This window comes from Sinocyclocheilus rhinocerous, unplaced genomic scaffold (assembly GCF_001515625.1).
Source record: "Sinocyclocheilus rhinocerous isolate Xijiao unplaced genomic scaffold, SAMN03320098_v1.1 scaffold4144, whole genome shotgun sequence".
NCBI lineage: Eukaryota > Metazoa > Chordata > Actinopteri > Cypriniformes > Cyprinidae > Sinocyclocheilus > Sinocyclocheilus rhinocerous.
The window spans coordinates 97564-110878 of NW_015667378.1; the positions used below are offsets into that span (position 1 = coordinate 97564).

Below are 13315 nucleotides of genomic sequence, written 5' to 3' on the forward strand. Positions count from 1 at the left end.
ACACACACACACATATATATATATATATATATATATATATATATATATAAACAAAATAATCCTCAGTTACAGTGGCAGCTCAAGTAACTCCATATGAAACAGAAGAAACACTGATACCTGTTGTGTGTTCACTACCACAGACATGTGCAGACTTTCCAGTCGCTGTACTAACTGAGTAATGTAGACGTCCTGTGAACACAGAATATTCTAAAAAGAGTGTCAATGGACAAAGGATATGTCATCTAAAGTTACCTATGTGGACACACTGTCTAGTTATATGTAAGACGTCTATTAAAAACATTTCACTTGCAGAGATAAAAAATTTTTTTTATTAATATTTGAAACCTTTTGTTGGCAAAGACAAAGTAGTGAAGGTTCAAAGTTAAAAAAAAGATATTTGCAAAACCCCAATTGTTGACATGCAATTGGACTATGGTAATATATATAAAAAGGTTATGTTTCTTTTGGGTCTCATATAATTGGTCATTTGCATAAGAACAAATTCCTTACCTTATGACACTCTGCTGACCAAGAGGTACCTGGGATGAAACAAGTTATCAAGATAAAACATCCCTTCATGTCTGGAATGAAACTATGAACAGTGTATCATTAGAAATGAAGAAGACATTCGCTCACCTTCAAGTGGTGGTGTGAGATCTGTCCTAGACTTGCTCTGGACCCAACAGGTACACTACGCATAAGCCAAATTCACATGACAGGTACAGATAGACCTCTAGTCAGTGATGCACTACTAAAACGCTCATATTTATTTTCATAATACTCTATGAAGACCCCATTCAAAACTTGAATTGACCTCAAAGTCTCTCACGGACACTTTCAGAACACTTGGCAGGTAAGCGATGATGTCACGCTTATTTGCATACTGAAATGTGATTGGTTTTTATGTATTCTTCTATTTACATATTAAATTGTGATTGTTTTCTTCCTTATTCAACAGTTTCTATTTCATATTACTGCCACTTACAGTAGGTGCGCTGCAAGCCACTCCATGCGACTTCCAGCTGATTTCATCCTTCGTGCTTTCCATAGAAAAATCATAGATCCTTTCGACTAAATAAGAACATGTAGAATGTTCTTCCAGGTGCTCTTCTTTCTTCGTCGTCTAAGTTCCCGACGGTCGCTGAGTTTTGATGAGCGAACATGTTGTCAAATGTAATCATATCTGTCAAAAATGAAAGCGCATGCGACGTCCTCGTCCAACACAAATAACTGCACGCTGAAACCATGGCAACCCTTCACGCCGCCCGCTCTGCCGTCGTAAGCCTCCATCCATTCATTCCTGAGCAGTCATCTGTGGAGCTGCTATGTAGGCTACATCCAGCAGCAACTGTGAGTGAATGGTATGGGGGGAAATGAGGTTTGTTTAAAAACAAAAAAAATGCATTGAATCCATTTTTGTGGCTTTTATTCCACGTGTATAGTATTAGCTGCAGTGTTCGAACTATACCGTGGTCTTTGGGGGAGCCCACTTGTTGTTGTTTTTTTATATAGGGGGGGGGGGGGGGTCAGGGCCTTCGAATTGATATGTGATACAACAGTCAGCCATCCACAAATATTCTATAAACAAATCATCAGGCTGTCTTTGAGTTCACATGAACCAAAAGAGGGCTTACAATGACTTACAAAGATACATGACAGCTACAAGTGTATGTACTATTTGCTTTATGCAAGCACTATATAGGATGAATCACTATACTGGATTTACCCTATTATACTTTATCGATACGAATTGATAGGTGAAACAACAAACAGCCACCCGCAAATAATCAATAAACCAAGCATCAGGCTGTCTTTGAGTTCACATGAACAACGGTTAAAGTTACTCGTCGTCAGGCTAAAGAAGAATGCCATAATTCCTATGTTCAGTTAGACCTAAGACATCGAGAGTCACACAGACCTATAACAACCCAGCCACAACACATAATTGCGAATAACATGCCTTACCTTAACACAGAATCGACCACAGAGTCCAACGTTTATATTTTTTCTACGAATCTTTTGAGTTAACATGTACTAAACATGAGTGGAATTTGCACCGCAGCGCCCCCCACACCTTGATGCTCATGACAAGAATAGCATGTATAGTTATCTTTATTGAAGTGAATTAGGTTTAAATCTCCGTCATGCTTGAATGAATGTTATTTTTGCAATTTTACACATGATCACTATTACACAAAACTGAAATTGCACGTCAAAATAACACATTGTCAATATTTTTTGAGACCCCCCAAAATTTCACAAATCACGTTTTCAGGGGAGCCCATGTCTTATTAAGGGGAGCCGAGCTCCCCCGTAGTTCGCACCCTGGTTAGCTGTATGTATCACCTGTGTGCTTGGATAATTCTAAACACTGAAAGACGACTCAGTATAGGCCTATTACACTTTTTGAACTTTAAAAAAAAAAAAACATGTTTAACATTTTAAACATGTTTAATGCTTGAAAAAATGTGCATGTTCGTCACTAGCGGGAGTCTTATAGACAAAAAAAGGGTTTTAAAACCAAAATAAGTTTTTAGATTTGATACGTCACAGCCTGCATGTAGTGTTTCTACTTTATTATACGTTTTAATTTTATTTATTTAAATTTTTTATTTTACTTTACGGATATGTTTAACCGCCGATTTATCGGTGATTGACAAGCCAGCCTCAGTCACATGTACCTGCACAGACTGGAAAGAACATACGTTGGCTTGTCTGCCACTTCCTGTCGTGAGTAGAGCATGCAGACAGATTTAAGGTGTGTTTGTGCTTTGTGGTTATTTGACCCTGTCTGCACTGCACAAATGTATTCAAAAGCAAAGAAACTGCAATTCCTTTTACATTTTAAATCATTAAAAAATAAATTAATAATACAAATAAACCATAATTTAAACAAAAAGCCATGACTACATTTTATTCAGCAGTGTTTGTTTAAATCAGTAGATAAGATGTATAAAACAACACATCATCAATTTGCATTCTAATAAACTGATATAATGTGGAAATTTATGTGATTTTCAGTGCCACATCCTGTATGTCCATTGAATTCAAGGTACTTTTGAGTGTATGGTGTGTGTGCAAGCACGTGTCTGTTTTTTAGTGAGTCTATATGTGTCTCCCCACAAGACCCACAGCAAGTAAACCAGACAGATAGTGTACGTCATAGTCAACGGTTCTAGCCACAGTACGCACTTGTGGCCGTCTGCCAGATTCGAATGACAAGCATCACATTAAAAGTTGTTTGGAGACATGGTGAGAAAGAAAGTGTGAAATGAAATCTTGCTTACTGGAAAATAAGTCTCAAAGGCACATGTTATTTAGTGACTTATTTAGCCTTAAAGTAAGCGTATTAGTACCCTTAAGACACCATTTAGGGGTAGATAAGGACAAAGATTAATTTTATGGGTACTGCCCCAGTGACAAACTGTTCTGTGTGCAAAAGTTACAGATTTTCTGATGCTGTACCTAATGATAACAATGCATAATGGAGAAAATGTGTTGATGCATTATGAAAGAACCATTAGGAAGCCTGTAAATCAGGTTTTATTGGCATTTTGTATTTAATATACTGTTTGAAGTTAGCAGCAAATACTTATATACATTTTTTTTTTGGTGTGAATCAAAAACAAAACAGACACAAATACCCTGAATGTACACAACTGGCTTTAAATCATGAATAAAATATTCACAGCTATACTTTTGCAGCAACGAAAAGACAAAAAATATCTTCATACAGTAACAATTATAAACTTTCATAATTTTTTTTTTGGTTGGTTTTTTTTTTGTTTTTTTGGAAGAAAAACACTTTTAGAAGAAATTCAGTGCTCATACAACATTTATATGAACTGAAAATATTAATGCTGAACAAGAGATGGAAAATGTTGTAACAGTTAAATGGGCAAAACAGTAACCATGCACTCTCCCTGCCACAACACTGTTCATACAGTTCACAATTATTTGAACAGGATTTGACATTCATTTGAATGGCCCAGTCAAACAAAGAGAACACTTGTTATGCAATATTCAAGGCTGCAGCCATCTCATTGTGGTGAGCAGGTTACTTCACCCTCCACCAGACAGCATGTTTCCAAGCATGCAAAGTCCTCCTATGGAACCTCAAACTTCTGCTTTGAAACCCAGATGCTAAGCACCTGCAGCAAAACAGAAGCCTTTGCTAAGCAAGCCTCACTGACAGTGTTCTGACACCAATCACAATGAGAGCGCATTGGTGGTTTCTGTGTCCGACATAACAGAGGGGCGGTGAGAGCTTCCCTGCAGCAAGTTCGAGCTCTTGAGGGTTGGAATACAGCCAAGCTTTTGGAAAAGTCGAAAGACATCTTTTCGGAAACGCACTCCGACGAAGGCATAAAGGAACGGATTTAGGCAGCTGTGCATGTAAGCGAGACTCTTCATAACCTGGCCGGCAATGTCAACGCGCTGGACGTCTTCGCAGTTTGTGACAGTTGTATTGGCTGCCTGAGTGGCTTCGAAGACCAACATGCTGTTGTACGGAAGCTGAGAGACAACAAACGCGGCCACAACTGCCAGGATGACCCGCAGGGCCTTGTGCTTCTCAAAGTTCCTCGTCTTCAGCAAAGTGCGGATGATGTTGGTATAGCAGAAGATCATCACTATGAGAGGGATGCAGAAGCCCATGCAGATCTGGAGAGCCAGGACCAGTATTTTTGTATGATTGTTTTCATTGTTCCAGTAGACCATCATACAAAAGTGATTGCCCTGATCATCCTCTTTCGAACGAGCGAAGAGAAACTCTGGGATGGACATCACGGCCGCCAGGAGCCAGACTAACACACAGATGAGTTTGCTGTACAGGAGACGATCCCTCTTGGAGTTCTGCGCTTTGGTTGTCTGGACAATCACTATGTAGCGGTCGACGCTGATGCAGGTAAGTAGAAACATGCTGCTGAAGAAGTTGATCTTGTAAATGGCAGAGACGATTTTGCAGAGGCCCGAGCCAAAGGTCCAACCGTAGATGGAGTCGGCAGCCCAGAATGGCAGAGTGCAGAGGAAGAACAAATCGGCCAAAGCCAGGTTCAGTAGATAAACGTCCGTCATCGCCTTCAGGCGGTTTTTGAAGTGTGTGTATATCCAGACCACCAGAGTGTTGCCAATGGCTCCCAGAATCACAATTATCCAATAGAAAGCAGGCTCATAGTACCTTCGAAACTCTCGCACTGCTGCTCTGTCACATATTTCCCCGCCTTCATAATCACCCATAGTTGTGGAAGAATCTTCATAATCCTGTTAAATTTAGCAAAGCATGTCTTACTGAGCTGTTATCTTATTAACCCTGATACTGTGCATTTAAACTGCAATCATGTTGATGTTAAAGATGCATACAAACATTATAATGAGACAGCATGCACTTAATGTAAATATTCAGATATCACTTACATATTCTGAAGTCAACAGGGTCGCAGACTCGGTTATGTTCATTGTTGATCTTTTCTGTTCTTAAATAAGTAAAAAAATAAAGAAAGATATATTAAAAATACTCATATTATCAAAGATTCACTTTTTTCATGGCAGAGTACACTAAATATTATATTCCCAAATATCCACAACCAAAAACAGTGCATATCAATAATCAGACTTTTGAATTTGTTCTGTTTAAATGAAATTAAACACTATCAATTCTCAATTCATTATCATTATCAGTTAATGTTCCTTTAATGTTACAGAAAGCCAGTTAAAGCCAGTACTTACTCTGGTTTTTTGAGAAAAATTGGGACTAGTAATACAGATGAGCTGCTGTGTGCTGTCTTCCTGATCGCTAAGATCACTTTCACGTTGTTTTGGCGCCGTCTGGAAAATATCTGTTTTGCAGAAGCTTTTAAGGTCTTGAGGTTTAACCACAGTGACGCACGCACAAGAGCATGAACTCTTTTAACACTTTTTTTCCCCCCTCCATCATAGGCCCACCTCTAAACACAACAGCAGAAATGTTTGTTTACGAGCCCTTTTTATTCATAGCACAACGTAAAAGAGGAAACTATATTGTTTTTAATTTATGTTTGTGCCTCAAAATCATAATTACTGAGTTTTAGATGTGATGCACTTGTTCACACACCTGTGTGAAAACACTCCTCAATATCATTACACCATCATGCAGCTTTATCTGTGGTGATACATAATTGTACGCACAGGACTAAAATGTGCTTCGTGCTACTCAAAAAAAGAAAGAAAAGGAAGAAGTTAAGTAGCTCCTCCACCAGCACCTTAACCACATTTTCTGACATGAGAGATTGTGTATGCAGAGTGAATGTCTTATGCATGCCTTATGTAGACTGTCTTCACTCATTTCTGATGTTATACATCTAAATTCATTTAAAATTACATCTGAATTCATTTTAATTTTATTAGGTTTTTAGTTTGCCTATACTGAACTCTTGTTTTCATCTCTCTTAATTAAGAAATACAACAACAACAAAAACAAGGAAGTACCTGTAACTTTCCTTATCTTCCCTTTTTCTAAGGTTTGTTTGTCACTGTGGTCAGTCACATTGGCAGTGACATGACAGGATCCAGTTCTTGTAGCACAAGTAAAACTCTGACCATACGTTAACCGACGAAATTGAGCAATGACATGCACAGCAACTTTTTGACGATATTTTTGCGCAACAAAGATGATACATGCAAACTTTTGACCCTGGATGAATAACGCTTGAAGTTTTAGCGTGACTAACATTAATTACATTTACACACATCACAAACAACACGAGTAGATGATATCTTTAAAGCAGAATTTGTTTTACACATTGTCATTGAGTGTTTGGTTCCTTGCTCAAGTGTGAATCTTCGTGCCCCAGACATCCTGTTTATCATTAATATTGTCTCACCAGACACATACTTCACTTATTTTTATGTGCACTATTATGCCATATCCTGTGTTAAGGGACACATTTCCTCTTTATCACGTCAGACACAGTACAGCACACTCTTCCTTGGAATAATTAAATATGAAATATAAAAGAGGGCAAGTTGCAATAAACAACTGTCAAGCTTAGCATAGATACACAAGATAGTTTGAGGTTGTGCTGTTGTAAAGGTCAGGCTCAAGACATTTTCAAGAAGCTTTAGGTTATCTTGGATCTGTTGCTGCCATTCAGAATGCAATACTGATTGCTAAATTCGTCTTATCGCTCATTTCCAGTCATGATTTGTAGTGATAAGACTGGTGTTGGTAAAAACTGCCCTTTTGTGTGATAATTTGTAGGGTGTATTGATTCGCATGAATAGGTAAAGGTTGGAAAAATGGAAACAAGGTGTATGCCACAAGAGGTGAAGGGTGTTGACGTCAATAATTAAACCCAGTGGCATCTAGGTGTCCTTTACGCAAGCCAACCACCAAATGTTCCTCTTTTTTTTTACTTTTCAGTGACCAGGTCAAATGAAACACATGCACGCACACATATCTCTTTATCTGAGTTTTTAGGCCTTCCTCAAACTGTGGTTTGAGCCCTGATTGGTTAAACTCGAAAAACTGTTGAGGAGGTAGCATGTGATTCATTTTGCTTCCTTTCAGTGTTAAACACTTCTAAAAAGAGTTAACTTTTACAGATTCCTTATCTGTATGTTATTTCACTAACCTGAAAGTGATCAATCACTGATGCAGGCATTGTTTAAGTGTAAATAGAAGCTGATGCAATCCACGTCTTGCTTTAAATCAGTGCAAACTGATGTGAAAATCAGTTTGATTTAGGTGGTGTCCCTCCTGGTACACCAGTTTGCATGACAAAACTGCATCACCTAGTAACGGTTGTGGCACCGTGAGATGAGGACAAACATTTGTCATTTACTACCTTGTACTGAGAACATACTGCGGTGAATATTTGCACGACATGCTAAGACCACAAGGCTATAGAGGAACAAAGCACTTATAATCACACACCCCCTCATGACTGTTGTTTAAGTTGGAGGGTTTATTAATTCACTCATACACTTTGCAGAAACCCAAAATTGCATTTTAGTACTATTATTTGACATATGCAGTGACGAAAGAAAGATTTCAGGTTGTTAGCCAGCTGCTTGTCTGTAGCTGCCATGCTTGGTTAGTTTCAGTCACCCACTCTTTGTTTTTCTAACTCTTTGCTCTACAGTAAGGTTGAACTGAGGTATATATCTGTTTGGGTTTGTTTGTTTGAATGCCAACGCTTCCATTATACCCTTCTAAGTCACATGATGTTTTGAACAGTGTCATGAGCCCTGTGGCATCACAGTGGTAAAGTGAAAAATTTAAATAGAAAAAAAGTGAGAAAAACAAATGACATGATGGTAGCATGATTTCACAAAGCGTGACTTCCTCAATTTTCTCGATAGAGCAAACATGAAATCTTCTAACAACAACTGTCTGGCAGCAACTATAAAAGACTTCTGAAGGAGTTTATAGCATCATAGTATCTAAAGAAGTGATACACCACTAAGTGTATATTACTATAAAATATAGAACCAACTAATAGCACACAAAGGTCACATATACTTTGGTGGCTGTTGGGGAGTAACTAACTAAAGTATCGCTACTAACTACATTTTCAATAGCATCATTGTAGACCAAACATTACAATATTGAAGTTTGACAGGATAGTTCACCCAAAAATGAAAATTCCACTTGTTCCAAACCTGTATGAGTTCCTTGCTTTTGCTGAACGCAAAAGAAGATTGTTGACAGTAGTGATTGACTTCCATAGTATTTTTTCCATGCTATGGAAGTCAGTGGCTACCGCCAACTGTTTGGTTACCAACATTCTTCTAAATATCTTCTTTTGTGTTCAAATGAAGAAAGAAAATCATACAGGTTTGGAACAACTTAAGGGTGAGTAAACGACAGAAAAATTTTATTTTGGTGTGCCCTATCCTTTTAAGGGCCATTTTTGCACTACGCTGTATTGTTATGTAAATGTGTGCTACATGCTTAACTAAAGTTTCTAAGTTAAAAGAAAGACCTTTTGAACTTAAAAAAAAAGAATTGTTACCATAACTATGTCCCTTTAGGGACCTAATAGACCCAACCAGTGAAAAATCAGACACGTTCACCACCTCAACTGTACTCTCTCATACAATTAAAAGTTCTATTCTTTTTAGTCTTAAACAGTCCTATCTCTCGTATGTAGTGTTGAAAAGTCTGATAAGTTCAGTTTCATTCATTCAGATGACTCCAAAGAGGAATCTGGCATTAATTTTGAGTTTCTTTTGTGCTAATACCAAAATTATGATTTTTTTTTTTATGCAAATGAGACCTAATTTAGCAGTAAACTGATACAGAAAAAAATGAAACAAGATTCCATTCAAAATGCAGCTTTATTGGAGAAACAAGGATGGGACTCCTCACATTTGGGCTGGAGGTCTGCATTCATCAAGGATGCATTGCCTGGATGCATCCCAGCATTCAAGAGGATTCAGTATCATCTGCATCGGAAATGACTGATGTCTCTGTGTAGGAAAGTTGAGGGAAGTCACATGCCGGCATTGTTCATGACTGATGAAAACAGCAAAGTCACATGGCGAATGCAAGGGCATTTCAAAAACCCCACAAACAGAATTTCACTTCAAATCAAATGGTTGAAATGATTGCGTCTGTACCTGTAATAATTTCTTTGACCTTTATTTGCCCAGCTGTTGGAAGAAAAAAAAGGGGCAATGGAAATGGAAAGAGAGACACAGTAATAAACAGAGAGAGAAAAAGACAATTCATGAGCACTAATAATAATCTGTCAAATGCATAACATTCATAAACCTGACGCAGTTTCTGTCCTACACTGCCCTTGCATGTTAGAGTGAAACTTGCCTGTCAGGATGTATCTAGTTTGTATGTCCTTTGGGGTAGGGTTATGGGGGGAGTCCTGGGGGGTGCTGGTGTGGGGCAGGGCCCTCCCTACAGGATGGAAAAGCGCAGATGCCCCCGGACTTTACTATTCAATAGGAAAGCCTAATCAAAATTATAATACATCATGATGCTATTTATATTTTATCAAAATCTAATGGATTAACACACTGTTTTCCCCATAAAAACCACAGATTTCCACTTTAGCTGAACTAGCAAAATCCAGATGTCAACAACTGCGTCACTTCATCATGTGTATAAAAAAGGAAAACAAGAATGATCAACTGCTGTCACGTCAAGGCCAAATTTCGTAGTTGTGGGGTGTATTTAAAGGAACAGATAAAAATCCACACGACCTTCCTTCCATGGAACACAAAAGCTAAATTTAAAGCGTATCTTGACCAATCTGTTCAATATAATGAAAGCAAATGAGGACTGGGGCTGCGTATCCATTTCACAAACCTGTTTAAATGTTACATTAACAAATCGGACTGATCTGATTCTCACTAAACCTATGATCTGATTCTGGTCACAGTGATTATCAGTGAATAATAATAATGGAAATTTTAAAACTTGAATGCAAAATTTTCCTTGTCTATCCCACAGAAGAAAAGAACGTCATGAGGGGGGTTGAATGACATGAGGGTGTGTAAATGGTGACAGAATAGTGAAACTTTGGTCATCTATCTCTCTATTATCTCAGATAGCAGGGAGATCTTTCTGTCATCTCCGTCATAAAAAATTCAAACTCATAGCTACACTAACAGACACATTCTGTTGGTTTGAAGACATGCAATGTATGCTCATAATTACAACTGTTTTGTGATTAACAGTAACCAAGCAAACACTCAACAAGATACAACCGTCTGACCACAAAAGCTTTCCAAAGCAGTCAGGAAACTCCCTGATGACTGTCCCTAATGCTTTTGATACCATCACTGCTCTGTTTCCTTTTGATTTGTTAAACTGGCACAAGCTTTTGGTTTCCATTCAGTCAAAGACATTGAAACTTACAAAAGCAGCTCTCACCTGAAAAAGTGTAGGACGACTCTGTAAACTCAGGCACCCTGAAAGCCACAGAGTAATAATGAAAAAAATGTAAAACAAAATTGCAGCAAACAGCACAAATCTCTTTATATTTATCACCCCAAACTGTATAATAGCTGACTTGACATTTCAAGCAGTTGTATAAGTGTGTTAGGGTAATACTTTCCAATTTATTTATGAAAGTAATTGTAAACTATAATAAGCTTTTGGTTTCCATTCAGTCAAAGACATTGAAACTTACAAAAGCAGCTCTCACCTGAAAAAGTGTAGGACGACTCTGTAAACTCAGGCACCCTGAAAGCCACAGAGTAATAATGAAAAAAATGTAAAACAAAATTGCAGCAAAAAGCACAAATCTCTTTATATTTATCACCCCAAACTGTATAATAGCTGACGACATTTCAAGCAGTTGTATAAGTGTGTTAGGGTAATACTTTCCAATTTATTTATGAAAGTAATTGTAAACTATAATAATTAAGCTACTACATGGAAAACTCAGTGGTGAAAATGGCCATAATTCACTGGGGGAATACTAGCTTTTTGGGGGGTGACAACCCCTTCTTAGATGGCCTTACAGATGCATAAAATGCAAATGTATAAAAACCTTTATAATCTATAATAACATTAATCATATTTAACATTGTGTAGGAATCTGCACATGTGATAATGTAAGCATTGTTAATGACCCCTTGTATTGAATAAAAAAGGGAGAATGAGTACTTGTGCTCCTAATTAAAGAAATTTAGGAGCATCTTCTGAAAAATTACAAAAACTAACCTTCCCATTATGAGGCGATATTTGACTCCTTAAAGTGATTTGCAGGGGTACCTTTGTAAAGGCAGGTTTTTCTAACCTTGTGAAATGTATCATTTTGTATGTCAAATTCATAAATTTATGTTCATAAACTATTACATTTTTTTAATTAAAACAATAAATTGAATTATAATAATAAGACAAAGTCAGGAAGATTAAGTTACCAAATCAAAGGAAATTAGTATCAACAAAATTCATCTTTGGACTACAGCGGTGCACAGAAGAACACAAATGTGGCATTTAGGTATATTTACAGGCTGTTTAAGGAGACTCAGAGGTGGCATGAATGCATTTACATTCATAATATCCTTGTTATGAGATTATGTTGTGAATCTATAAACACTGAATTACTTTAATAACTGAATGATACTTTTAAAATGAAACTAAAACCGACAGTTGGTGGTGGCACTGTCACTGTCTTTGTCACTGAATCACTCATTCGATTCATTTAAATGGCTGATTCATTCAGGAATGAAGCAAGTGACTGGGCAAATTCCAAACGGAAGACTTCACTGTTCCCTTCGCTAACGGACTTCTGGAAGGGCCCTTCGTGAAGGGATTCAGTTGTTCACTTTCGTTTGGAACGTCCCTACAAATGGCGTCCCCTTCCCGAAGTGCCCTTCAAGGGCGCAAAAAAGCCATTTGGAATTCGCCCACTGTCTTTATGAATGGGTCATTGAATCAGTGACTCACTAGATTCGTTAAAAAACGTAGATTCATTCATAAACGAAACACCCGCTGTGTTTGCATGGAGATGCGCAGCAGCTCAGCTGTGATTTTGTGTGGAAATATATTCGTTGAGGAAATACAGCAAAATCAGATAACAGTGTTCCTAAAATATAAGTCACTTAATATTAACTTATGTATTTTTTGCATATCTTGCATGTAGGCCTATTTTGATTACTGTGTGCGTGCTTGTTAAAGCATGGTAGATTATGATAGGCTACCGTTTTCACATAACTTATGGGTCTATTGTGTGTTATTCTGTTATAGCATCTGTTAAAGTAAGACATTCAGATTTTCGGCAAAAATCACGGTTCATCCTAGATAATTTACCTGAAGCAGTCTGCTTTCACGATCTGTTCTGGAAGGAGTAGGACGCGTACCGACAGAGAAGCATTTCCATTGGCTGCAGGCTTCCGGTATTATGGCCAATCACAAAAACCGGCATTGCTTAGCTAATGTTTAAGGGATACAGCAAAAACTACTGGGCGTGCGCACATCAATATAGCGTAATTTTTCTCACACTGTACAACAATAATTACTGTTTTTGCATTATTGTAAGGGGTAGGTTTTGGGTTGGGGTAGGTGTAAACGTTAATAAAACACAATCTAATAGGTAGAAAAATTAAAGGGGTCATATGCAGAGGCGGACAGTAGTGAAGTATTTTGCTTTAAAAGTACTTTTCAAGTGTCTGTACTTTATCAGAGTGTTTTTCTTTAGAAAATTTTACTTCACAACATTCCAAAGCATAATATTGTACTTTTTACTGCACTATGTTTCATTTAAAATATAATTTAATACTTAATTACATTAGAAATCTATTACTTTCTTACTTTTACTCAAGTAAAAGTAATTCAAAGATTTACTTGAGTACAAGAAAGTACTACATT

General features: G+C 37.5%; 3 protein-coding genes across 6 annotated transcripts in view; all 3 read right to left on the reverse strand.

The window, feature by feature from the left end:
* Nucleotides 1–1344, reverse strand: part of LOC107733881 (uncharacterized) — a 3308-nt gene extending 1964 nt beyond the window's left edge. Inside the window, exons 1-4 of the mRNA XM_016545715.1 lie at nucleotides 986–1344; nucleotides 637–691; nucleotides 511–539; nucleotides 118–189 (exon numbers count right to left, since the gene is read on the reverse strand). Coding sequence (XP_016401201.1) covers nucleotides 118–189; nucleotides 511–539; nucleotides 637–691; nucleotides 986–1048 — 219 coding nt within the window. The 5' untranslated portion in view covers nucleotides 1049–1344. The remainder of the gene's footprint in view (nucleotides 1–117; nucleotides 190–510; nucleotides 540–636; nucleotides 692–985) is intronic.
* A 2181-nt stretch (nucleotides 1345–3525) lies between these two features.
* LOC107733890 (C-C chemokine receptor type 9-like) lies at nucleotides 3526–5815 on the reverse strand. Its single transcript, XM_016545731.1, has 3 exons — nucleotides 5728–5815; nucleotides 5416–5474; nucleotides 3526–5262 (listed from the first exon to the last, which is right to left on the reverse strand). The coding sequence occupies exons 2-3, from the start codon at nucleotides 5455–5457 to the stop codon at nucleotides 4210–4212; spliced, it is 1095 nt and encodes a 364-aa protein (XP_016401217.1). The 5' UTR covers nucleotides 5458–5474; nucleotides 5728–5815; the 3' UTR covers nucleotides 3526–4209.
* A 3490-nt stretch (nucleotides 5816–9305) lies between these two features.
* The window catches only part of LOC107733879 (thread biopolymer filament subunit gamma-like), a 7270-nt gene continuing 3260 nt past the window's right edge, over nucleotides 9306–13315 (reverse strand). The window contains exons 7-9 of one of the 4 annotated variants that reach the window (XM_016545714.1): nucleotides 10871–10908; nucleotides 9601–9633; nucleotides 9306–9450 (exon numbers count right to left, since the gene is read on the reverse strand). In XM_016545714.1, coding sequence (XP_016401200.1) covers nucleotides 9407–9450; nucleotides 9601–9633; nucleotides 10871–10908 — 115 coding nt within the window. In that variant the 3' untranslated portion in view covers nucleotides 9306–9406. Of the gene's footprint in view, nucleotides 9451–9600; nucleotides 9634–9731; nucleotides 9930–10870; nucleotides 10909–11144; nucleotides 11183–13315 lie in introns of those variants that run through there. The other 3 variants (XM_016545713.1, XM_016545711.1, XM_016545712.1) reach the window with 3 other exon arrangements.

What these genes read in the sequence shown, in the direction of transcription:
- LOC107733890 (XM_016545731.1), bottom strand. Translation starts at nt 5,457, where the DNA reads ATGAACATAACCGAGTCTGCGACCCTGTTGACTTCAGAATAT. An exon ending in CCCTGTTGACTTCAGAATAT is followed by an intron (nt 5,263 to 5,415) that starts GTAAGTGATATC and finishes TAAATTTAACAG; the next exon opens with GATTATGAAGATTCTTCCAC.